Source organism: Antedon bifida, chromosome 8, assembly GCF_963402885.1.
Source record: "Antedon bifida chromosome 8, ecAntBifi1.1, whole genome shotgun sequence".
NCBI classification, from domain to species: Eukaryota; Metazoa; Echinodermata; class Crinoidea; order Comatulida; family Antedonidae; genus Antedon; species Antedon bifida.
Window position 1 is genome coordinate 2,381,093 of NC_136233.1, and position 27,866 is coordinate 2,408,958.

Genomic DNA, 27,866 nt, shown 5'->3' on the forward strand with positions numbered 1-27,866 from the left:
AAAAACCATTATTTCAACAATTAAATTAAACCACTTTCTTCAAGTATTTTAATATAAATATATTTGTTACTAACATATCAATAAAAACCTAGAAATTACATATATATTATTTTCTTTTTAAAACCCCTCATTTCTAGGCCAACCTACAACTATAAATAAATCACAGTTTTTGTCCAGCAGTGTGGAAGTGGACCTGCCAATTCAAACACAACTTTCATACAAACAGTGGGATGTGCCCAAATATGGTAGTGATATTCCCAAATATGGTAGTGATATTCCCAAATATGGTAGTGATATTCCCAAATATGGTAGTGATATTCCCAAATATGGTAGTGATATGACATCATCACGTCCATATATGGGATGTCAAATTTTTGTCACATAAAGTTTGATAGTGTAGACAAAGCTTTATGAAAGCAACGAGTGACTTAGAATAACCATTTGTGCTTGTTAAAAACATACATATTCATTCCAAGAGATGTAAAGCTCTGACTACACTATCAAATGTGCCCATATATGGACAGGATGCTACCATATTTAGGCATTTCACTACCATATTTGGGCACATCACACATTTTTTTGTCAAACTGGTTTGATAGTGTTAACAGTGCTTAAACAAAAATACATTTGATAACACAATTTGATGCTGGATCGGATCCAGAGGGTTGCGCTACACCTTTTTTATGAACTACATTTTATATCTATTTTTGACAGACTATTAACATAATATATGTTAGCGCTCCCTCATCCTGGATCCGCCCCTGTCATATTTTGACCTCTTCATTACTTAATATCTGCAACAAAGTACTGTACCAAAGGAAAAAAACAACATTGTTATGTCGCATTGTTCAAATTGAAGGCGCACTCAATTATATATCAATGGACTTAAACTCTCTATCGGCCTAACTACATAAAATCAAGTTATTTTGTAATATCACCAATTCCTTTAAACATTTACAATTTTGCTTTTAACATACCAATAAAAAAATATCAAGTACTACTTATTAACATATTAAAACCTATGCACATTTCCATATATAATGAAAACAAATAACTTGTCCAGGTGGACATGAATATATTTATTATGTATTATATATCAGCATGCAGTACTGTATTATTAGGCAGCTTTTGATTTTTAGATGACCTGGGGCTTATGATGTCATATGGAGGTACTTTTCGCATACAAATTTGGTTCTTGCAATTTTCCGCCGGGATTATTCTGTTATTACTAACATGTGCATTTTAACCTCTTTTGGGTTTGGTGTATGGTTGACTTTAAAAAATCGAAATTACTCCATATAATAATAAGCTGAACGACGACTTGGATAAATGACGTCATGCATAATTTATATTTTAAGGTCATAGGTCGTCACAAATGATCTGTGTTGTAGCCATGCAGTGAAATTAAAAGATAACTATTCTGTACAAGTAATCTACAAGACCTGATCATATATTTCAGTGCGTAGACTACAAACTATATTCTGCCTTTCAAAAGACTTCATTATCATAATACAGTACTGTAAATATAAATAGATTTTAGAACATAGGTCTAAATCTGAATGATGAAAGCCAGCAGTTGCTTCCCTGAAAAGCTTGACCTCACTTCCGAGAAAGTTGACCCTCGACCACCAAGGTAGCCTTGGTTTCATGAAAAGCCTGACTGCATTGAGGCTGCGGCTGAAATGTCCTAAACCATGTGCTACAGCCAGTAAGGCTTGGTTCACACTAGAACGCAACACAATGGATTATTCAAACTGGTGATTGCGATTGGTCAACTCGCTTGTGTTGTGCTTACATCTATTATTTTCGTCTTAGTGGGAACCAGGCTTTACAGTAAAATCGCAAGATCTCACACATCATGGATGGAATATTATGTTAGTATAAAAAACATTATTATTAGATTTTAGCATATACTGTCTGCAACTGCAATACCTACTAAACTATAATCCATTCCCCCTCTTAAGTCTACAGTACACTATCAAACGTTATGTGACAACAAAATGTGATGTCCCCAAATATGGAAGTGATATGCACAAATATGGTAGTGCTATGACATATATGGGCACATCACTTTTTTTTGTCGCATAAAGTTTGATAGTGTAGACAGAGCTTTACATTTCACATAATCACATACTGTATATACAGGTGTGTATGCAAATTAGATACTTAATATATACATTTTGATAAATATTTACATAATTAATATATGTAATTACAGTATACACAACATTTGCACAATTTACATAATATAAACAAAATAAAAAGTTTGCTCTATAAAGTAATAATGACATCACCAAGATTGGCACAAACTGAACCAAATATGCATATTTTGAAGAAACAAATTGAAAGGGGTTAAAATTGGTTCTCCATTAACATTATTAATTGTGTATAGAAAAGAAGTTAGAGTTCCATATGAATACAGACAACTCCCTCAATACCAGACTCTCTGAAAACTTTTCCAAATTCCCACTTTCGAGGTCCAAAAAGTTTCAAATGACCATTAAAAACACGTTCGGAAAATACCATAATTTCTGGAAAACCACAAACATTAAGCCAACCCAAGAGTGTCCAGTATTGGGAGATTTTTTCTGTAGATAACTCTCTGCATACATACTTAATAGTCCTCTTAAAATACTCTATTTTCAAATTTACAGGCTTTACGAATTTTTAAATCTAATAAATACTATGATCAAGATGAGATACAATTATAAAATACATCAAGAAACAAATTCTATCATTAGAAAATTGTATAAAATATTTTTAACATAAGCTTTCTCTAGTTGGGCGGCCAAGTAACGGAACTGTGCAGTCTGACCCGGTTGATATGACGGAGCCATTCGACGCCGCTCTAGAATGGGTTTGTACTGGATTTGATGACGTAGCCTGGCTCGTGTTGATGATTGCATCTGACGAAACAGAACTATGAATGGGTTCTGCAGAGTTAATATTTTCAGATGGAATATCTGACCTTGATCGAGGCAAGGTCGTCTGTGATGGTGGATCTGTTCGGTTCATGGTGTGCTGGTACAAGTTCTGAACACCACCATTGATTCGTATCCTTCGCAGATTTGCAGCCGCGTATAAGATACGTCTGTCCATATGATCTCTGTCGCTTGCTTCGTGATTCGTGTCAGAGTCCGTATCTGATACCGCGCCACTTTCGGAAGATGGTGAGGGTTCTATTAACGGTACAGGAGCTGCCGGTTGCATCTCAGTGCTGTTTGCTGTCGACTCGTCCTCTGGTGGGATGCCATTGGCATGCGCAGGATTCGGTCGGTTAGCGCTAATCTGTTGGTGGATTACATCAGACTCGTTATTGCTACTAGGTTGCGTTTGATTAACATCATTTGGCGTACTACTTGGCCTTTCACGATTACGACGTTGCGCAAATCTATCCCACGATAACATTCTGAAAAAACTAGGCCGTCTCGTACGTCTGGTTTCTGTATTACTATTAGTGTTCACGGCAGGAGGTGGACAAGGTGTTTGCGATGGAATATTGCTAAGGAACTCTTGCTGAGCTCGGGAGTAATGTGGGGAAGCCATCGACGCGATGTAAGATGGCGGAGCTTCTCTCCATAGTAACTGTTGTTCAATCTCTTGCATAGGTGAGGTACTGTGTGATGGTTGGTAGGGATCTCCACTGTGTAACTGATACAGTTTGCAGGTACAACTTAGAGCTGCCACTAGAAGAAGTCCGCAGATGATGGAACCAACGACAGCTGCTGTTATCACTTTGTTGGAAACAGCTGTAAAAAAAACAAACATTTTATGATAAGTTACTATATCATTAGTCGCAACTAGAGTAAAAATGCAACCTTTATAAACATAAAATATTAGGGAGAGAGATTTTTCTGAAAATGTTAAATGTGGGGAGCAATCTGTGTCGTAAGCTCTGTCTACACTATCAAACTTTATGTGACAAAAACATGTAATGTGCCCATATATATGATGTCATATCACTACCATATTTAAGCATATCACTACTGTACCATATTTGGGCACATCACACTTTTTTTTGTCAAACTAGTTTGATAGTGTAGACAGAGCTTTACAAGGCTAAATTGTGCACAGGTGTGGACAACACACAATTTCATTCTGCTCTAAGTGTCCCTTTGTGTCGAGTTCTGCCACCAAATGGCACTCGTTTGTCTGTCCACAACGAAAGCAGCTGAAATGGATCATTATCCCTACTCTTCATCTTTAAACGACACAAAGGAATGATCTGGTCAAATTTCTGTTCTGTTTTTTTTCATGACCTCTACAAAAAGTCGCTAGTATGACCTATAAATGTAACTTACGGCAATCTCTTTCGTCACTGTTGTCATCGCAGTCATCGGCAAGGTCACATTTCCAGCTCTCAAAAATGCAGTGTTTGTTGTCACATAGAAATAGACCTTTGACATCGTTGCATAAGTCCACGGGACAGTTACGTTCGTCTTGCTTGTGTTCACATGATGCCTGTCCATCGCATCTCTTATCTGGTGTGTAGCAGCGACTCTCTTCTTTTGAACAAGCTATTTGAGTTTCTGTGCATCCAACTAATGAAAAAAAATAAAATAAGTTTTCTTACAAACACAATAGGTGCAGATAAACCTACTTACAAAGGTAACAGTTGTTGTTAGTCATTTCAATAAGCCTTGTCTACACTATCAATCTGTATGTGACAAAAAAATGTGTATACAGTATATGGAAATGATGATGTCATATTTGGGCACATCACTACCATCTACGCTCGCGCTAAGGTCAAATTTTCGTTCGCCAAAATGGCGAAAGGTTTTGAAAAACATTAGCCAAATTGAAAATCCTTTAGCCAAATTAAAAAAACCATAAAAATTCGCAAAAATGTTTATTTAATAAATAATGCATGTATTTGTTTGTTATTTGTGACTTCTTTTACATTTATATTATTATTAGGTATCCCAATGAAGCTGATTTTCGTTACCGCGATTTTAACACGTTCGTGAAATTTCAAAAAGTGACGTGTCTTTGAAGTTAAAAATATACTATTTCTTATGTACCCATGAGAATAAAAATTATATGCCTGGAAAGATCTTGTTTAAGGGATTATTTTTATATATTTTTAATCTATGTTTATTAAATATTTTAATAGAAAACGCGAGTTAAAAATGAGGTACAAAAGCCGGCGAGCCGAAATCCGCGCGCTAAAAATAACTTTGGAAAACACCTACCCATTTTCGCACCCGATCGCACGAGGTCCATAATAGGTGGTGGAGTAATTTTTGTTGCATGTTATCAGGCTTTAAATACTCTTTATTTTGATATGTAAATCGGTTATTATTATTATGTACATCCGCCTCATATGTCAATTTTAACGATAAAAATTGAATTTTTGAGTCTTTCTCATTATCAAAATCTGGCTAATTTAGTATTGAATTAAAGCTAATTTATATTTCTGTTTGATAAACCACATCGTTTTATTTGACTTTGCGTGGACCTCGTGCGAAGAAGCCAACAAGACCAACCACTGAAAAAAATAATCCCTACCATAAATATCAGTGTTTACCATTTTCCGCTTATTACTAAATTACCGTCGCCCAGGCAATGTGCATGGTATGCATGTATTAGCGCTTTAATTAATGATTGGATAACCCCCGCAGTGGACTGTTCCATTTTCTGAACTAGTCTTCGCCGCACACGAGGCATGTCGAAAAATGTCACCTCTCATCATGGAATATTTGCTTCGAAACGTCAATTTTACCGATTTATTAAATTATTTAATAAGTGGAATATTTATCAATCTATTATATAAAACAAGTACGTTAGGAAGAAATGTACCGCAGAAATTTAAGAAGCTTTGAATTTGCTATGCAGCGGCCGTAACCCATTCTATGTAGGCGGCCGAAACGCGCTTTGGCCAGGGTTGCCGTTGTAGTATACGCTGTTTCTTAGCTATTCAATTTAAGCGCAACTTTCGGTTAGAATAATCGAAAGGGAAATAAAATTAAACATGTTAACATTTTACAATTGAGGTAATTACTTTTACTTTTTAAATAACAGAACAGCCTCGTTTACGGAAGTATTCGTCCACATGTTTCTGTTTACATTTTTCTTCTCGAAGTTCATTTTCTACGTCGAAGAATAGGGACTTCCCCTTTTATTCGCTCATCATCACGTCGACGAAGGCCGGCCACGAACCAATCACATTAACTGTGTGTCATTAAAACGTCATCGAGGCACGCTCTGCGCATGTTTAATCAGAACTAAAAAAATAAACACGGCGATCGTGACGTCGTCACATAAAATGCTGTGGTGGTAAAAAGTGTACCCGAGTCAGAAAGTACCGAAGTGTGGCGAATTCTCGCTCCCATAAGAAGTCACGCCGACCAGGCTAGGCCTAGGCTTGGAAATGTATTTTCGCCAATTTGGCGAACGAGGCAATAATTATTTTCGCCAAATGGAGACTCCAGTCGCCATTGGCGAATTGGCGAGCGGTTAGCGCGAGCGTAGACCATATTTGGGGAAATCACTACCATATTTGGGAATATCACACTCTTTTTGTCAAAACCTAGTTTGATAGTGTAGACAGAGCTTTAGTCTATGTGTCACTTACCCAGATAAACCAACAATGGAGAGAAGTTGATAATTTCATTACTGCACTTACTCAGATAAACATTTATTGATTCGATTCCAAATTCCAAATGTGTAAAGTATACTTACAACAACCCATTTCATCTTCTCCTTTACTGCATGCAAATTCACCATCACAGCGTTCATGATCGACGTCAAAGCAGTTGGATCCATCACGGCATGGTAGTTGATTGGATAGACAATTACCTATAAAAAGGCAGGCACAATGGTTTAACAGACGTTTGTACATATAAGAACACTAGTCAGGATAGGCTGAACGTACTATTGGAGAAGCCTGTGTATTAAGCTCTGTCTACACTATCAAACTTTATGTGACAAAAAAAATGTGCCCATATATGGACACGATGATGTCATATCACTACCATATTTTGGCATATCACTACCATATTTGGGCACATCACACTTTTTTTGTCAAACAAGTTTGATAGTGTAGACAGAGCTTAAACCATTCACATTTGGGCCAAGCGAAACACTTGGAACTTCTCTTATCTAAGTGAATTCTACATAAGAAGGGAATTTCTCAACTTTTTATTTACTATTTAAGCAAAATTTAAGGCCAGGGGAAATAAGTTTGATTAGTGAATACAGCCTTCATAAATTAGACTCTAGGCTACGCACATGACTGTGTGGCCAAAGGTTGAGAATGGAATCTATCAAATGGATCTATAAAGCCTGTGTAAAGGGCTTTTCACAGCTGTTCCGGTTCGGCGAATCGAACATCAATGCGAAACGCTCCATTCGACTATACATCAATTGATATGCGCGTAGTCGTGTGAAAATGAAACATTGACGTTCAATTTTATTTTCTGGTGCCGGACCGGAACCGTGCCGGAACAGGTGTGAAAGATCCTTTAGATCAGTAATATCCATAGAAAAATGATGAATATAATAAAGCACATAAATAACCTTTAGTTTGGTAAGTCACATTAAATCCTTTGCTATCTCTTGCAACATTGTCTGAATGGAAAGTTATCAACATTCTATCACCGGTTGATTCAATCACTTTTGGAGGAATAGTTTCTATTGATTTTGTTCCAAAATAAGGTCCAAACCGATCCTATAGGATTTAAACAAAACAGATTTAGTTTACCACAAACAAATAAACAAATAATTGCTGTAGAAAGCATTAATTGATATATTCTCTACAAATCAATTTTAACTATAAGAATGAATAAGCAAAGATAACTGTCGAATATAGTGTAAGATATATTTTAAAATCTTAAGCCTTGTCTACACTATCAAACTTTATGTGACAAAAAAATGTGATGTGCCAATATATGGACATGATGATGTCATATCACTACTGTATTTGGGCACATCAAATTTTTTTTGTCAAACTAGTTTGATAGTGTAGACATAGCTTTATGATATATTCTTGCTGACTCACTGCATATTCGCTGCCTCCGTCGTAAACCCAGATATAATCCGTATCCAACATAGCATCCAGCTCAAACTCCACAAACCGTAGCTGGATAGTGTTCCCCTCGGACACGATGATCTTCCATTGGCAGTCTAGGTTATTCCCATAATTCATTGGGAAATTCGGAGAAATGAAATAACCCTGGTTGTCTTCCAGATAATGCATGCACTTGCCGCAGCCCTCTTCGTCGCGCCCGTCAGAACAATCTTTGACGGTGTCGCATTTCCTTATGTCGGGAAAGCATTCTTTGCTTTGCGTGGCAGCAGATATGCATAAAAAGGAATGTAACCCGCATTCCGTTGGAGTTGCGGGTACAACTGAAGTTAAACCTGTGAAGAAAATAACAGACTCCATTGACCAATCAGATTCAATCGTTTAAATGACATTGAGAGCAGTTAGGACAACAGCTTTATAGGAACTGAAGTTAAATCTGTGAAGAAGTATACACAAAATAACTGTACAGTTAAAATAACAGTCTCCATTGGTCAATCAGATTCAATTATTTAAATGACATTGTAAGCTTTATAGGACTTGGTTATAAGTAAAGAATACACTGTAAACAAAGTATATACCCTTCCTGTATATATTAACTGGCAAACGTATGTTTAAAGAATTGAATAGCTGAAACTCTTACCATGACAGAGTGAGGGCGCTTCATCTGAGCCGTCGCTGCATTCATACTGGTCGTTACATTTCCAGGTGATAGGAATACATTTCTTCTCTGCCTTGCAATGAAACTCAGTTTGTGTGTTACAAGAAGCAGCAGGATATGTACCTATGGTTTATAAAACAAAGTATAAATAAATAAAGAGTCAAAATAGATGTCCCATATAAGGAGACACCTTCCAACCTAACAAAGTGTTCCATTGGCTGTATATACATATATGTTGGCCTTTTTTTCATCACAGGCAAGTGTACCCCTTGTAGGTGTGTCCTCTTAAAAGAAGTGTCTGTGTCCTCTTAATAAGGGTGTTCCATTAGTAGGATGTCCCCTCAATAGGGGTGTCCCCTTGATAGGGGTGTCACTTTATTAGGGATGTCCCCCTCAATAGGGGTGTCCCTTTAGTAGGGATGTCCTCTTAATAGGGGGGGTACCTTAAAGAAGAGTTCTACCATGGTTGTACTGTTTACCTTTTTTGGAATTGGTGCATTTGTATTATTATTATTATTATTATTATTATTTTAAAACATATATTTTAGTCTACTTTGTAGCATGTTATTATAATACTGAAACGAGGATGACACCTTCAATGAAGTTTTAATGACCTTACTGTGACCTCCATCCACCCATACACTGTATACTTATGTTAAAACTGTTTAAATTCATATTGAAGAGTGAAAATAAAGGAAACGAAAAAAAATGAAACTTACTTGTATAAAAATCCAACGAAAATCCGTTGCGCACATTGTTCTCATCGCTAGTAAACGTGAGAGTGATGAATTGTGACGTTATGGTGTTAGGAAGTGAGATACCGCAGTAAACGACCTCTGTCGAATTATAGCTACACTTAAGACTATCTATACATTCACCATCCAGAGATTCAATATTCATTTGTGTAAATCTAAAAACGGAAAACAATTTTTGTAAAAAGAGAAACTCAACAGTTCTTTTCAGAACTAATATATGTGTGTACCGCAAACTTTATATCGACATTTGATTTCGCCATGCAAACCATCAAACAATTTTTGTAAAATTTCAACTTTAAATCTATTTAAAAAAAAATTCTAATAGACATGTTAATAGCCAATCAAAACTCTTAATCAAAACAAACACAGACAGACTGATCAATATGTAAGCAGATGCTCAAGGCACTAAAAATGTCACAAAAACAGCTCTAAGTCTGAAGTTATAACTGGGTCAAATCTCGTCTTGAGGACCAGAATAATAACCTTTAACCTTGATTTGTTTACTCACCTGACAGTGACTGTGTGCCCATCTTCAGATTTTATCTTCCAATGACAATTAGAATTATCATCATAAGGGTTTGGGAAATTAGGTGAGGTAATCCGACCTTGACCTTGGTGATGTACAGCTCCACAATTTGCACTGTCCCCTAAAAAAAATTGAAATAGTACATTAAAAAAAATATCTTAAAGATATATTGTCGTCATAAAAAAATAATTGTAAAACATTTTTTTGTTGAAATGCCATTTTAATATCACATAATTAATAGTTATTTTATAGTTACTTTGACCAAAACTGGATTAAAAAAAATATTATTTTCCTTAAAAAAATGTAATTTAAAGCAAAAACAATGAACTGTTTCCTTTATCTTGTTATATTAGTGAAATAATTATTTTTGTTGATTTTTTTTTCTACTGAAGTGAATAACTTTATTAAAACTGCAAAATGGCCTTTTCAAAATCTGATTTTATTAATCTTAATTTGTCAGGTTTTTAGGGTCAATAGATCTTTAAATGATAACAAGTATTTATTAATAAAAAAAATCTGTCATAACATTTAAGAAATTAATTAGGAATATAACTTGGCCATTACCTTGTGGGTTGAAAGAAAGTGTTCCAAGCTCACAGGAGGCTGAAAAGAAAAAGGAAGTTGTGTAATGTTAAAATAATAATATTTATTAATATATCCAGTGAAAAAGCATTGATTGTAACACAGTAAATTGCTGTCAAAAACAACAGTGTTTGTGTGTTTAGCGTTAAAATATAACAATACATAATTATATAATTCAGATTCAAATTCATTTCACTGAAAAACCTGATAATTGGTAAGTTTATTTCGTTAAGTGAACCATATGATTTGTATTGTAAACAGGTTTCATATAAAAAACATTGACGTCAAATTGTTTTTTTCTCTCCTTTTTGACACAGTTGTAATAAAACTTGTGTTTGCTAAAAATAGAATATGGCCAGAGAAAGTAAATATTGAATTTGAATATAACTGGACCTTTGTACTATCTGTATACAATACAAATGTTTAACTATGGATGCTAAAATTACAATACCCTTAGTTGGCCCCATTCATCACTATAGTATACAGTAACATTTCGTTCGTCCCAGGTACTAAAAGTAGTGAGATGAAGGACTTAATTTGGTGTCCTATCTTTTGCATTACAATTTTGTGAAATTTAGAGGGGGCCCAGGCCGGCTGAGCCACAACCCTTCATCACTGCCGTGTAATTCATTATACACTGTAGTTTTCCCCCTTTACTGTACTACTGTACAGTATAACACCATGTATCTGGCTCACTCATTACCCCTCAGCCTGTTCTGGTCACACATTTTTGTTGCTAACCCCTTGATTGGTCCCCATATACAGTATGTTCCTCCTAATCCAGTCACACCATATTCTTTCATACTGTATAGTCAGCTCAGGTCTTGCTTGCCTAAGCAGCCTAATCCTAGATTCAAGGCCTACACATTTGAAAATAAATTACAAAACAGCACATTGTACTTTAAAATGCAATCAACTCCTTGAGTTATGTCTCTATTAATATTGATCAAATTTAGATATAAAGAAATCTCACTTTCTCATCTGAGGTTGCAGACAAAATAGAAATAGAAGTTTGTGAAGCTTGAAAATTAATTAATCAATTATTATCTCAGAGCAGGGCAAATAAAGTCAATATTTTTTTTGTTAATTGTTTCCTTTGTTCTGTATATAGTTCCTTTTATGGATATCCTATCTGAAATAATGAATGAATGAATACAACATCTCTAGATCCAAATTTACAAATTTCCGTGATAATCAAATAATAATATTGCGTGTAATGTAGCTAGAAACTGTAGCTAGAAAAGTCTAGGGGGAAATGTGAAACAGTTAAGTAAGAGATGAGAGGGGAAAATAAAACAGTACCTTGAGGTACTGCAACTAGAGGCTTTTGTGCTGGCTGGTGAAGACCTCTACACTATCAAACTAGTTTGACAAAAAAAAGTATGATGTGCCCAAATATGGTGATAATATGCCTAAATACTGTATGGTAGTGTGATATGTCCATATATGGGCACATCACATTTCATTTGTCACATAAAGTTTGATAGTGTGAACAGACCTTAATAACTGTAAATTGAGGTGCACAAAGCACAAGGAAATACATTTTATTCATATATAAATTATAATTTTAAAAATGAACCGGAAAAGTATTAACAATAAAACAATTAAAAACTGCATTATCACATTTCATTTTAGTGGTTGCCATTCAGAAATGTTGCTGTTATTGGAATTCCCCCCTCTTATTTTTAAATCAAATGATTGTACTGTATTACTTTAAAAAAAAATGTTTACTTTGACTTGACTTATGACTGCTATTGCTAGTAATGATAATTTTGAAAATGAAACTTGCAGATCTAAAGTTTGATAGGATTGTGCCAAGTTTGTGAGGGTTCACTCCCCCGGTGAACGTCCAATCAGAATTGAGAACACGTGTACAGACACAGAGCATTTCCTGCGCTCAATGACAAACTCTTGTGTTCATTTTTTATAAAATACAACCAACCAACCGCTATAATAGTTTGAATTCTAATATACACTTATAACTAAAACCAACCGCTATAGTAATACTGTAGTATGTATTCTAATATACATTTATAACTACAACCAACCGCAATAGCGCTGCAGCACTAGATGCTATACTAAGCCCTGTGTAAAAACTCCACGCCCTGTAAAAAAAAAACACCACAGTAATAGTACAGTTTGTATTAAATATACATGTTTATGGTGTCACTTTAAACTTTAAACTGAAACTAACAACAAGACAATAATAACCATTAAAATAAACGGAAATCCGCAAAAGAAAATTACTAAAGTTTTTAATTCAAAAAACAAAAAATGTGTGGCCACAAAAAAATAATAATTTAATAAATAAAACCAACATTATGCATACTATAACACACTACAGTATGATCACTAAATATGTTAAAACATGACACCAATCAAATGTATTATTATCCTGGACCCGACCTATAATTATAGGTCATGATATTATCAATATGGTAGGGGAGATTGGTGGTTAACGTGCTTGCCTTCCAATCCCAGGGTCCGGGGTTCAATCCTGACCTAGTGCCAGGGTTGTAACTCACATCTCTTTTAACTTCACTCCCTAAGCCTCAAATGAGACTTTGTTTATACAGTAGCCTAAGCAAGATAAATTATAAAATAGTTCATCCATCCTGTAATTGGTGGGTTTGTGCTCATTGTTGGATGCGTATCAAATTAAAATTATTAACAGTTAATAACTGGCCTGACACTATCTATCAATTCCTTTAGTTACAATGACTTGACAGATCAGCACAATATTTAAAAAACAATTTACTGGCTACACTTAGACATAAATGCATTAATGACATGCAGTAATAAAAGTATTGCAGATGAGTATGACTATAAACAAAATAGTGATATTCAAAGTCTAAATATAGAAATAAATTTGATTAATAATTTTTAAAAATGCTATTTCCATGAAGCAGAAAGCAGACGACATGACTGTAATGTAAACAGCCCTTGAATTTGAGTGAACTTTGGACATACTACAGTACATTATAGAAACATAATAATGTAATTATACGAAAATTAATGTTTCAATGCTTAATTAATTATAATTAAACAAACAGTGCGTTTAAGTACTGACCACTTGACTGGTCAAATAACAGTCAACGTTGATAGTCTTATTACATGCATTCTAACAATAAATTTTACGTCACACACTTTACTATAAATAAACTCTCCCACCTGAAATCATAAATTTACTTTAATAAGATGGCATTGTTTTTTTATTTTAATCATAAATTAATTTGGTGTTTATCTTAGTGTAAGTGTAATTACTCCATGGTATAAACTATAGTTATTTGCGCATATTTTAGCTTGCATACATGTTGGTTGCGTATAAAATATCGGGGTTTTTTTCAGCGGCACTTATTATTAGTCACCGTAACGCCACCTCAATATGAAAGATATGAAAGAGGCTGGCGAGTCGTCGGACCCTTTAGCCTCCCTCTTCTTCTTAAATGTTTCTTGAAATTCAATAGTACTGTAACACTACTTACCTATTAGCAGCAGAATGCTGATAGTATTTTCTGATAGTATCATTTCCTAGGCTAGTCACCTCTCACTCCACATCAAAAATTTGCTAAGGATTAGAAACTATTTTGAACTGTCTTTTCTCTTTCTTGTTGAATAAAATTGTAATCCAATCTGGGCACAAAAGTAAAAACAATCAACATTTTTATTTCTTAATACGTATTTAAAAGTTAATATTTATTTTGGCCTAGGCCTAGTTCATAATCGTATTATCAAACTAGTCTAGGCCTAGGTTGGGTTGGATTGGGTAGAGCTTACGCCTAGAATAAGTGTCATTTTTGGATCCTCGACTGTTGCCTTTCAGCTAGCCTAGGCTAGTAAAAGGGCCAGGCCTAGCAAAAACGTATGTGTTTCTGTTGTTAGTTACACCACTTTAAACGTACATAAACTGAATAAAAACTCACCACTGTATGGTATGTAGACTTATAAAGATGTATCAAGTAAACAATAAGATGTAATTCATTGTATTAAGCACGTTTAAACAACATATAACAGACATTAAAGGGAACATTTATTTTTTTTCGTCGTGTCGTGAACTGGCAGCAGTAAATCCAAAAATCAACACCGCCTTCTGATACTGGATGACGTCATAATTTGATGACATTACTTTTTGTCTCTCATCATGGTGTCGATCACTGTAAATTAACTATAAATAAACTGTTACAGTGTGTTTATAATGTCTATAGGCCTATATATTTAAAACTTCTTCTATATTTCAAACATTATTCTAAAGATACAATTGAAAATACAGGATGTTTTCCTTGTTGCGTGTTGAATGAAATGATAAAATGTATTGCTGATGTATTATATATCGTGTTTGTCTCCCTCTATAGTCGACTTGCAGAATGTTGCGTTATATTATTAACAAAGTAGGCATAATGTATTATTTATGATTTAAAAAAAAAACATCCATGGATATTTTGTTCAAGACTAATGCATAATTGATATCAATAGCATTAACTTTAGCAAAGAAAAAACAAAAGACTTGATGCATTTTTTATTTAAAATTTAATACGTCAGCCATAAGCAATAACAGATACCTTTTAGACATTTTTTTGTTATAAAACAGCAATTTCTAGACTACGTTACTAAACAACATCGCATTTTTTATTTGCGTTTACTTCTAGCAACTTAAAATGTTTCAGAAAGCTGCAGATGATAAATGTCATCACGCATAACGCATCTGAGCTGCGCTTGAAACGCACAACATCTAAAATAAAGTCGACAAAGACTATAGACATCTTTCTTAATTTCTTAATTTCGTCGTAGCTAGGATTACAACGATGGTCTAGCCGTACCAGGCCTGACCTGTATATTCACTTTATTCACACACTGGACCACGAGTTAACTACACTACATAAATAATAGTCCTAAAATGTTTTATACAATCTAAAACGAATGTTTCAGTTGAAAAATATAAGCCTAATTTGTTTACATGTCTTTTTTCAGTGTAGACCTATGACGTCACCAGACATTAGGACTACTACTGTATCACGCCCATTTTCAGTTTTATACCAGGCAGTATATAAAAGTTTCTATTTTCACAAAGAACATCCTTAATAAATACACAGACTTTTTTGTCTTTTTTTCGGTAGGATGTCACGAATCAGCCATTAAATTTACCGTTAAATTAACGGCGTAAATTATGTACAAAATACCTGACTTCAGGTAGAAATTAAAAACATTTTAATAATAGGCTTACTCGCCGAGTTACACACACAATTCACACAACGTAACATAATTCCCATCGAATCGTCGCTCAGCTCCGATATCCTAATCAGTTTTATTTGATGTCAATAAGGATAACGGAACCATAACCGTTATCGGTTGACCGTGTAATACATTTCGCAACTACACATTTCTGAATTTGGCGTAGTCACGCATGCTCTCACAACGCAGCACATTCTTCTTCGTCAGTGTTGTTTCTGCGTAGCGATAGTCGAAGTCCCCATGGAATTCATATAAGGCAACCCGTCAAATGTGCCTCTAAATGTCAACCAAGGATGTACTTCCTTCTACTGGTAGAACCCCTTCTTTGCGACATCCCCTATTCAGCAGACAAGTAGGCCTACAATATAAATACTGTAAAACGTTTGATAGTTGTTCCATGGAGTTATCACTTCCATGGTTGTTCAGTTTGATGAGTGACTCGAACGAGAATTTAGACGTTTGTGTAACTTGTAACCCGTATTTTAAATATTACATGGAAGTAAATATATAATAATAATCAGAATAATACTTTAAAACAGCTTAATTAAACAGCTTAAATAACAGGCCAATTCATCCCAGTTGCATTGCTTCAACCGCGATGATCTCATACCACGGCGTGTTCAGACGGTGAGGAACGCAATCCTTCATTTTCGTTCACACACAGCCGACTGCTGTCGTCTGAACACATAACAATGACGTCATGCTTTTGATCGCCACAATTTTAACGGGATCCGATCAATGAAATATAATATAGAATATCAATATAAAATTTGAGTGTATATAAAAATCAGTATGAGTTGTATTACGTAAATTGTTATAACTATAATATCATAACGAAACAATCTCTTTTACGTAGGCCCAAGTGTGACCGATTCCGGTCGTTCAGTAACACACGGGAACTGATACGATCCCGGGACAACTTTGTGTATGACTTGAGATTGGATACCTTACTCATGGGCCCAAGTACTTAAATATTTGATATAATCTAATATCATAATGAATTAACAAAAATATCCCGTTAGTTTTTAATATCGGATAGTATATTAGGCATATAACGATGACGTCATGACCAACAGTGTAAGATTACGTCATAAATTAATTCAAAGTTTCTGTGGAAAATCAACTTTCCCGTTGTCATGGTTATAGACAACACTATATCCGCCATTTTGAATTGGTGGGTACATAGGGTTATGCGGAGGCTGGAAATACGGCCGTCCTCCGGTCCCTCCCGACGCTGACGAATACGATGAGAAGTTGGACTGCGACGGAAATGACGTCGGTCGCGGTGTTGGTGGAGCCCTGTACGGTTTAGAATCGCGTTTTTCTTTTCTGGAACAGCAACCACAACAGCATATAAAACACGTCACTATCATGACGATTAAAACAAGGCCTACAGCGGCTGCGATTACTATCACAACTTCTAGGCCTAGCCAATTGATCCATTCTTTTATTATGTTGTTACTTTCTGAAAAAATAAATAAATAAAAATAAGTAAATGTTCATACTAAAATATGGGATTCCCAACATGGCGAATTTATTCGTCGTGCGAATTGGATGACTTTACCACTTAATTATTTTCTGGTAGTGTTGGGGTCTTGTAGTGTTATGGGCCTTGTAGTGTTATGGGTGTTGCAGTGTTATGGGTCTCGTAGTGTTATGGGTCTCGTAGTGTTATGGGTCTCGTAGTGTTATGGGTCTTGTAGTGTTATGGGTCTTGTAGTGTTATGAGTCCTTGTAGTGTTATGGGTCTTGTAGTGTTATGGGTCTTGTAGTGTTATGGGTCTTGTTGTGTTATGGGTCTTGTAGTGTTATGGGTTTTAGTGTTATGGGTTTTAACTTTGGTAACACCGGCGAAACCGGCCGTAAATGCGACGTCGTAATCGTGTGACGTCAAAAACATGTGACGTCATTAACTTACCAGCTTCACACAGATCCACGGCTTCATCACTATCATCGTTGCAGTTTTTGATATCGTCACAAACTACGTCAGAGTTTATACACATCGTCCCGTCACTACACATAAAGCAGTCGCCACTCACTAAAACGAAACCGAAGTTGTCATCAACATGAGAAGAGAGACAAAAAAGTATCACTGTGTTTCAAATATTCCCTATTAATACATTGTTTAGCCTATTGTATTTATATTATAAAATATGTTTACCTTCGCTTTTAAACGTTGTATATGTAAATCTGAAACCATAATCTTTTTGCGACGCAATATTATCGGAAAAGAATCGTACACCAAGGACATTGGAAGTCGACTGATAGTCTGCGGGAAACACACCAGACCCGCCACAGTACGTTCTTTCAGGCGGGCTTGCAAGGCCTTCGAGACCGCGTTCGTATATCATCAATTTATCGCCTAAAATCGGGCTACATATCTTGTTATCCTTGTCGTAGGACGGCTGCAGATCGAAGAACTCGAAACGTAGGTTTATTTGCTGGCCCGGGGGTGCTGAGATGAGGACGATGCAGTCTTTTGAGAGGTGGTATGGTGAGGTAGTTACGCTTCGGTGAGATGAGATTACAGCCGAGAGGTTGGTGATGTTTCGTACTCGGTCACAGTGGACGTCCTGAACGTACACTGAAAATAATATATAACATTTGGTTTAATATAAAATAGTTTGGTAGTTAGTTTAGTTGTTTGCTGTATGGTTTACTTAAAGCTCGGTTCCCATTAGGGACGCAACGCAAGGAGGTAAGTCGTAACGTAAACGTGACCAATCAAAAGCGATGTATTATTCTGTCGCTTGTCGCTTGTGATTCGCTTAAGCTTGGTTCCCACTAGAACGTAACGCAAGGACGTAAACGCAACGCAAGCGTGTTGACCAATGACAAGCGAAGTTATAGACAGTTAGCAATCACAAGCGAATAAGCCATCGCTTGTGATTGGTCAATTCACTTGCGTTGCGTTACGTCCTTGCGTTGCGTCGCTAGTGGGAACCACGCTTAAAGCTTGGTTCCCACTAGAACGTAACGCAAGGACGTAAACGCAACGCAAGCGTTTTAACCAATGACAAGCGAAGTTATAGACAGTTAGCAATCACAAGCGAATAAGCCATCGCTTGTGATTGGTCAATTCACTTGCGTTGCGTTACGTCCTTGCGTTGCGTCGCTAGTGGGAACCACGCTTTAAGCGTTCCTTGCGCCACGTCTTAATGCTTGGTTTCCACTGGACGCATTTTGCACGTAGGCCTAATTTGACCAATCACGACGTGATAGATCAAAAAACCAAAACAATCTTTTTAATACTGTACTTCATTTTACACAGAATTGAAATTCGTAAAAATAATTCAGGCACCTTAAAGCCTAAAGCTAATAATATAAAGCGAAATATAGCACAACTGACATCCATTAATGACACGTGATCAGGATATTGTTAAACCGCTTAATTTTAAACTGTTAATACTAAATTGATAGCAATCAAACAAAATTAGCAAATCACGGATATACCAGGTTGAAACGATATAACATCGGTAATTCGTGGTTGGCTCAACTATGGCGCGCCAAGCTGTCATTTATTCGGAAATAAAGATATCTTAGTAAGATATCTCCATTAATAGATCTCTATTTAAAACTAAGATATCTCTATTTAAAACTATAAGATACCTCTATTTAAAACCAAGATATCTATTTAAAACTAAGATATCTCTATTGCTTGAATAAATGACATTGGCGCGCCATACTCAACTCAGCTACAGAAAAGCCATGAACCCATTTAAGTAGCAAACTGGGTTGAAGTAGCATGCACCCCATGCGCCGAGACATTACAAGAAATTAACTGTTCTCAATTTCGAATAACACAAACATTTGGCCAGATTACGATTGTTATCCGATGGTGCCTTAGGACAAACCACTGCTGATTCCTTACGGTCTGTAATTAAGATCATTGGGCCTACGGTACGTACGGTAGAATTCTGAAACAGTGGGCTGCTTTATTGCTTCCATTTAATGTAATAAACGTCTATCCTATTTCCCATTTCGTAACTGCACAACTGAATTTAGTATACTCATGGAGAAATTTCTCCATGCTATACTGTACAAAATAATAAAGCTCTATCTACACTATCAAACTTTATGTGACAAAAAATGTGAAGTGCCCATGTATGGAAATGATGATGTCATATCCCTATCATATTTGGGAATATCAGTGCGTCGCTAGTGGGAACCAGGCTTAACTGATGTATTGTAACATAGCGCATGCATCGTTTATGAAATTACAGTAGGCCTACAGTACCTGCTTATTATTATGTATAAATTGGTTTAATTTCGTACCACTTACGACCTAACTAAAGCTCTGTCTACACTTATAAAACGTTATGTGACAAAAAATGTGATGGACATGATGATGTCATTATCATTGTTTGTTTCTTTATTTCCATTCACAACAAAAATCATAAACATACATAAATATTCATTACAAAACCACATTTAAGCATATCACTACCATATTTGGGCACATCACCCTTTTTTTGTCAAATTAGTTTGATAGTATAGACAGAGCTTTAGTTTGATTTTGTACTGTAGTAAATTATGAGGAAGGAATATTGATTTTAAAAGTCAGTCAGAAAACAAAATCCGGTCCATGCTTTTAGAGCGTTTTTCTGAAAACCTATTCTACAATCTAATCAGACACCGTCTTCCGCTCTCACTTGAAATAGCAATCGAAGATTAAAAACATAAGGTATCATAATTCTCAAAAGATTCGATGATGAGACAGGTCAAAGGTCAGCCTAATCTCAAGTTGCATTTTAGTGTCAATGGTATGTCTAGTTAGAGTACGTAAATGCCGTATGGAGTATATTTCTACTTATTACATTATAGTACATTGTCGTATATATCCGTATCTCCTCAGTATAGTAGGATCTATGGTTGTATGGTTACTGAATACCTTGAGCTTGCATTCCCGGTCCCACTTAATTACTGATTCAGACACACACCAGTAAAAGAGTTATCTTAATTGATAAAAGATACAATAAAAATCTGTGAGCATAATGGTAAAATGGTCAAACACATGACATTCAGGACACTCCGCATACAAAGCATTACACATTGTTAAACATTTCACGTCATTTGGTCAAAACCTGGTTCCGATCTACATTTTCGGCCTGTGACAAACACCGCTCCCACGCTTGTGGTTTGTCACACCTATCACTCACCTTGGGGTCTCTAATCGATGTGTTAATCAACGAATGACAGGCCTACACAACAAAAGAACTGACGTCGTCGTCTCAAGTTGACGGACGCAGTATTGTTATCACGACGGTACAAACAAAACATGTCGACAAGCCATCGAGAAGAAAGGATAAATAGATACAATTAGATTAATTAATGTCTGCCAAAAGACAGACAGGTTCATTAAAAACGATCTCATACTTCCGAATGAGGAAAGAATATATACCCATTGAGTACAATGCGAACCATGTCGACAAACCATAGAGAAAAGAACGAATAAATATATACAATCCGAATAGGCCTAATTATGTCTGCCAAAAGACAGACAGGTTCATTAAAAACGGTCTTCTACTTTCGAATATGCACCCATTGACTCTTTTAAGTACTTATTAGTAAAAAGATAAATATATGGCGTTCCATACGTATACTACTTGAGCTTGTAAACTCCGACAAACATCGAAAAGCCTCGAAATACAGTAAGTACAGACTTAAGACAAAAACACTTTTGTCCTAAGATACTACGCTACGAGCAAAATCAATTGTTGTGTTGTTTTCTTGTGTTCTTGGTAGGGGCCTACATTTTTCCTAATCAGTCATCTATCCATATACCAACCACAGATACGGCACAGTATAAAAATATACGAGAACATGGGGAATTACTACAGTTAGCTGTTTTAAAATGCAATTATTGCACGACAGCTCACGACCACTGACACAGTAGAATGAATCACACATATTAACATATTGAGAATCAGCACACTGAATCAAAACAACATCTACAAATGCTATCATGTACGGGGCGCCGTTCGGGACAATGCTAATTTTGTCGACAAAATTAGTAATGTCCCGAACTTAACCCCGTAATCATCCATCCATTATAATATATTAGCCTAACTGCCTTTAAATAAATCAAGAAACAAAATCAAAATCACTCAAAAATAACATTTATTTCCAAAATGGTGGCGTCACCAAAAAAGCAAATGCGTGTGTCAGGGACGCCAAAACAAAACAGACAAAAGCAAACAAAATATATAAATAATCACAGAAATGAAAAGAAGCTTTCTTGTATACGAGCTCTGAATCAAAACAGTACTGTCTGCAGATTGGATTTAAATGGCATGATGATAATTTGACTATTCGGTGCTAGGAAAGTAGCTTTGCGTCTGAGATCTCTATATTATGTTTTGTTCACCCAATACCTGTACGTGTGGGACATCAAATTCGGATGAGACCCGAACTCACACACATCCAGATAAAACTTTTCACACAAAAATATCAAAGTGCACAAAATAGCTTAATATCGTATTTGGAAACGTTTTAAACCATTTTGAGCATTTCGACAAAACTTTTTCACACAAAATATCAAAGTGTACAGAATAGCTTATTATACCATTTGGAGACGTTTTAGACCATATTGAGCATTTCGAAAAAACTTGTTATCATAAAAAAGCCTGCAGACGAAGTAGCCTTCCGTCCGTCATCTAGTCACTCTCAATAAATGTTTTGTTCGTGCAACCACCCCCTCCCCCCTCCTCCTTCGTAGAACATCAAGAACACGTTGCGAACAAATTCGAAACTCCCACAACCTCTAGATAGCCTGCCGACGATGTAGCCTTCCGTCAGAAAGCTAGTTTGTTTTGGCCTAATAAATGTTACATCAAATTATGTTGCTATACCAATAAAACATTGCTAACATTGTGTTAGTGTCAACAGACATGTTAAAACATTCGTCAATGCCAGCTGACTTAATTCGATCTTAATCACGTCAGAGAGCTTTGTCAGATGACGTGTACATGGTCCATCAATCTATCTCTTATTTTCTGACATTCAAAACAAATAGACTTGATGGATTGAGATTGTTCTAATAAATTAAGATGCGTTCTTTCCGAATAAACAAATACATTATCTCTCTTCTCTTTAATTTAATGTTAAAGCTGAACGTAATGTCGTGTCGAGTTCCCACTAGACAGTAGAGACGCAACGCAATGACGTATTAGACGCACAACGCAAGCGAGTTGACCAACCACACGCGAATTTTCAAATAATCCATTGCTTGTCAAGTCATGTTCTATAACCAAGCTTTCCTTTATTAAAAAAAGAAATCTGGTTTTATTAAAAAATATATGGTAGCCTACATACAGGAAAAATGTCCGGTTCTCCAAAAAAGTGTATTTATGTTGAGTTGGAAGAGGGTGGGGGGGGGGGGGGGATTCACATTCTTGCAATTAAATCTAAAGTATTTATATGTTGTGGTAAAGAAAGAGATAACATTGTTAAGTAGTGTCAGTATGTCACTGGAATGGGGTTAAGAAGGGCAGGTTTGTAAAAACATCTTCACCACGTCACCTGCCGATTGATAAATTTATCATAACATGCACGAGAAATGCCATCCACGCTCCAGGACATCCGGAAAAGCCGACAAACACAATCAACACACGCCAAGTGGTAAGGCGTGTGATACCACAGTACAGTGTAATGTAAATGGATGATACGATATCATCAATGGTGCAATTCGTGCCAACAATTGAGGAAAAATAATAACAGGATTCCACTGGATGGAATGTACACTATTCCATTAGCTGATTCTCGGTATACTGTATCTAAATTTGCCCAATCATAGGCATATTCGGTGATATAGCATCACATGTGCCGCCTACCATAACATAACGAATAGCTTCCATATGATACAGGCAGCCCATGTTGATGCACAATGCTGAATTACGTAATTTGCTTATTACATCACAATGCCATGTGGAGATTTGGTATTGGTGTTTTCCATACATTGTATTATGCCATGGTAGGCCTACACATTGAAGCAAAATCAACGTCTAGCAATTCCCAAGCAATGTAATTGTCAGTTTCATTAATCAGAGACATTATAGCCCATGTGTATTATTGTTTTCTTCTAATATTGAAGTTTACAGTTTTGTTTCGTTTGGGCAAACTGAAAAAGACCCCTACAGGGTTTCACAATAGTGTTTGTCTCATGACTCGGCTCCACATGCCAAAAATCACCGGAAGTTGTAGACAAAAGCCTGGACCATATCAACATAATTAAAATCAATCAAACACAATCTTTAAAAAAAAATCTATTTCCTGTAGGAAAATGTTGATTTACAATTTCCCGATTGAACCGAACAAAACGTAATATCGAATGCGATCACACACAACGTATAATGTGTCGTGCAATTTTACACGATGTCATTGTTTTTTTGTCCTTTGAACAGGAGGTTCTTGTAATGTTATGGAGATATAATATATGATATACATGATTTAATAAATATATACCGTACAATTTATACACAAATCCGTGTGCTGTTAAATATTAAAAATAAATACCGAGAATGTATCATCGATGATAAATTGATATTAAAAAACAAACAATCTTGATTTTCTATACATGGAGATGATCCATACCTTATTGATGAAATGAATGAAATTCGACACTAATTCCAAGAGTAGATATCTCACCTGTACAAAATCTACAAACTATACTCTATCTGGAATCAAGTCGATTTCTATGAGTCATGAATATTGGATTGATTAACATAAACTGTGTACAAAAGTGACTAGAGTGAACCCCATTACGTCTTGTGTAGATACAGTAGGATGGTCACGTTAAAACTACGAGCATATCAATCTTAATGTCTCTATCCGCCTAGATTGTATAACATCTCTATCAACTACTCAGCCGATTCTCCGATTCTCGGTACTCTATCAATTTCCGAAGTATCAAAGTATCATAGGAATATTTGGTAATACATCACATATGTTTCACATGTATCTAGAGTAACCTAACCCTCAACCTAACATTACATGATACAGGCACCACATGTGATGCTGCATTACCAAATAGTCCTATGATACTTCGGAAATATATAGTATGTGGAGATATAGCACTGGGAATCGGGTGAACTACTGCACGTCATCTACCGTTTTGTATGGCGCGCCATAGTTTTGTGACGGTGTATATTAATATTATGGTGGTCATTTCCTTTGTCGTACTACATTTATAGGAAAGGATTTCCTAAACATATCATAAACATTATAGTATTTGTTATGAATTTTATATACACGTGTTGTATGTCAAATTTACGTTCCTCTCGGAAGCCATCAACCTGCAATTTAAAATAAATACAATTAAATTGAAGACCGCCTAAAATAAGTACCAGCCAGTATGCATTAATACCAATAGCAACATAATTCTGTAGTAGCCAGTATCCTAACTAAGATATCTTTATTTCCGAATAAATGACAGCTTGGCGCGTCATACTCAGGCAAACAGAATAGAGGCCTTTAAACAGTATCAAAACATATAATGTATATATAATATTAATAGCAATAGCAACATAATTCTGTAGCCAGTATCCTAACTAAGATGTCTTTATTTCCGAATAAATGACAGCTTGGCGCGCCATACTCAGGCAAACAGGACAGAGGCATTTAAACAGTATTAAAACATACTGTAATATTTAACATGTAGAAAATGGCCGATTATTGGTTGATTAAATTGCTGTTTCAAATTGACCTTGATCCTGGCTGCCAGCTTGGTCTATCAAACAATTTTGAAACACGAGCTTCGACAACAAAGCAGGCAGTCATGTGTTATGGAATAGCAGTAAAGAATATGGCGGAGATGGCTTGCTTTTTACGAATCGAATTAGAAACGATTACAACTGGCTTATCACAAATTGTATAATGATAAACAGTAATACACGAAGCGTATGCACCACCATCCTCCGGGAGTAAACATACACTATTTAAATAATATTAATTAGTATGTATTCATACTGTAGTGAGTTTATACTGGCCTACAGAATGCCAAAAGAGTGGAAAATCTAAATTACAGTACACACTTAACTTATTGAAAAACTACTTTTAAATGATAAAGAAATTAAATTTATATTATTGCTTAAAACACTCTCGAAAAGGTCGACAATGAACACATTTTTTATTTTTAGGTGTATAATTCGTCAAAGTGACGAATTAAATTCTAGTTAATATTTATATATATTATCTAAAAAATGAATTGGGGAGACCAGGGTCAACATACGTGAACGAAATCACGGTGGCAGAGCCGGTTGACAAGAGGACTATACAGTAGTATACTGTAAGCTGTATCATTCATTTTGCAGTGATTATGACAAATATTAGGTACAGTAATAGACAGTAATAATACAGTATTATATGACAAATATTAGGTACAGTAATAGACAGTAATAATACAGTATTATATGACAAATACTGTATTAGGTACAGTAATAGACAGTAATAATACAGTATTATATGACAAATATTAGGTACAGTAATAGACAGTAATAATACAGTATTATATGACAAATATTAGGTACAGTAATAATAATATACAGTAATAATACAGTATTATATGACAAATATTAGGTACAGTAATAATAATATACAGTAATAATACAGTATTATTACATACTGTTGTATGGTTACACTCCCTGGATTCAATTACAGTAAGTTTAATCAACGTTAAATGAAGATGACTTTTATCTATAGCAGAATTTATGGTTGTAATTAGTAAACTGAGTGGTGATATAACTCTCGGGTTGTTAGTTTTTGACATACTTCATCGAATTGGTGACTCACGAAGACAAGTAGGAGTTTAACCTCATTTATTTGGGTGATTTGTTACAACGTGCATGTGGGCACAATGAGTTCACTTTTTGAAATAAACAACGTTTATAATGTTTATCCAAACCATACACTGTAGAAATACAACAATACTTTCAATAATACGTTTATAAAGGTATAAACGGAACTAAGCATTTGGAGTTAAGGCAATGTATAGCCTACACTGGTATTAAAGTGGTTTTTTTTTCAATCAAGTAACAATTTCTTTGGAGTGCATTATCTGCATTTAATAAATATCATTTTGTATGTATGGAAGTGCAGGGTTTATATACAAATGATAAATACAGAGTTGTTGGTTAAAATAAATTATTCAATCAGAAAAATTGTCTTTTGTTCCGAGTAAATCATGTCCACACGACGCAATAACAATCGTACACTCTTACAAATACACTTGGCATACAAACCATGGCTTCGTCAGGACTTAGCATTTAGACAAAATCCATTATCAGAAATAAAAAACGTTAATATTACATTTATGTGAATGCCTACTTTGTTATGCTACGTGTTTTCTGGTAAAATATTAGAATGAACATCTCATCAGGTTATGAATGAGAATGAAGAATGGAGTGAGATGTTCACACACAGTATACATTATAGCTATTGTATGTCGTAAACAAAGCTCATATAATTAATGTTCTCTATATAGTATTACGTAATGATATATGTTAGCCTGTCAATAATGATTTAATGTAGGCCTACATCAGCTTGTCGACTCTATAATTTGCTAATACAGTTTAATCATGGAGGTCCCATGGTTTAATTATTTTAAACGTATTTTCACTGAAATTATTATGAATGATGTATATACAACATAAAATATTTACAGAAAATTATACTCACGATTATCTATCTCTGTTGTGCTCTGAACCAATGCTGATAATAATATTACAATGAATAATGATAATCTAATATCCATTTTGGACAACCGCATGGTTTTATATTATCCGTAAAGTCAGTAAAATATCCAGAGATTTGTCCGTTCTTTGCACGTAAACAAAGGCGGGTGTGTGTGTGTGTATTATCCTACAACACGAAGACAACAACTACGGTTAGTTAGTACACAGATATGTATTCCAGTTGGGCTATAATGAGTACTGACTATTCGAGGCCTGAGGATGTTCGGTAGGGATCGAATTCAATACGATAAATTCTTCTGCGACTGCGCAGAAACGTTTCCGCGTCGCAGACCGTTCCACTGAACAATGCGGTGCGGTACGACAGTCGTAAGCTACTACACAGTGGCCTTAGTCGTAAGCT

The 27,866-nt window shown here is 35.4% G+C and overlaps 2 protein-coding genes across 2 annotated transcripts; both read right to left on the minus strand.

The window, feature by feature from the left end:
* Window positions 1-6: 6 nt before the first annotated feature.
* LOC144850643 (low-density lipoprotein receptor-related protein 12-like) lies at window positions 7-14,598 on the minus strand. The gene is made up of 11 exons (XM_078707985.1): window positions 14,471-14,598; window positions 14,033-14,180; window positions 10,530-10,568; window positions 9,948-10,086; window positions 9,404-9,594; window positions 8,667-8,807; window positions 8,000-8,361; window positions 7,519-7,669; window positions 6,682-6,798; window positions 4,302-4,541; window positions 7-3,749 (listed from the first exon to the last, which is right to left on the minus strand). Exons 2-11 carry the CDS (start codon window positions 14,073-14,075, stop codon window positions 2,761-2,763), a joined length of 2,412 nt encoding a protein of 803 aa, XP_078564111.1. The 5' UTR covers window positions 14,076-14,180; window positions 14,471-14,598; the 3' UTR covers window positions 7-2,760.
* A 457-nt stretch (window positions 14,599-15,055) lies between these two features.
* LOC144850259 (uncharacterized) lies at window positions 15,056-27,733 on the minus strand. The gene is made up of 4 exons (XM_078707499.1): window positions 27,450-27,733; window positions 17,938-18,360; window positions 17,695-17,814; window positions 15,056-17,241 (listed from the first exon to the last, which is right to left on the minus strand). Exons 1-4 carry the CDS (start codon window positions 27,538-27,540, stop codon window positions 16,877-16,879), a joined length of 999 nt encoding a protein of 332 aa, XP_078563625.1. The 5' UTR covers window positions 27,541-27,733; the 3' UTR covers window positions 15,056-16,876.
* Window positions 27,734-27,866: the final 133 nt, after the last annotated feature.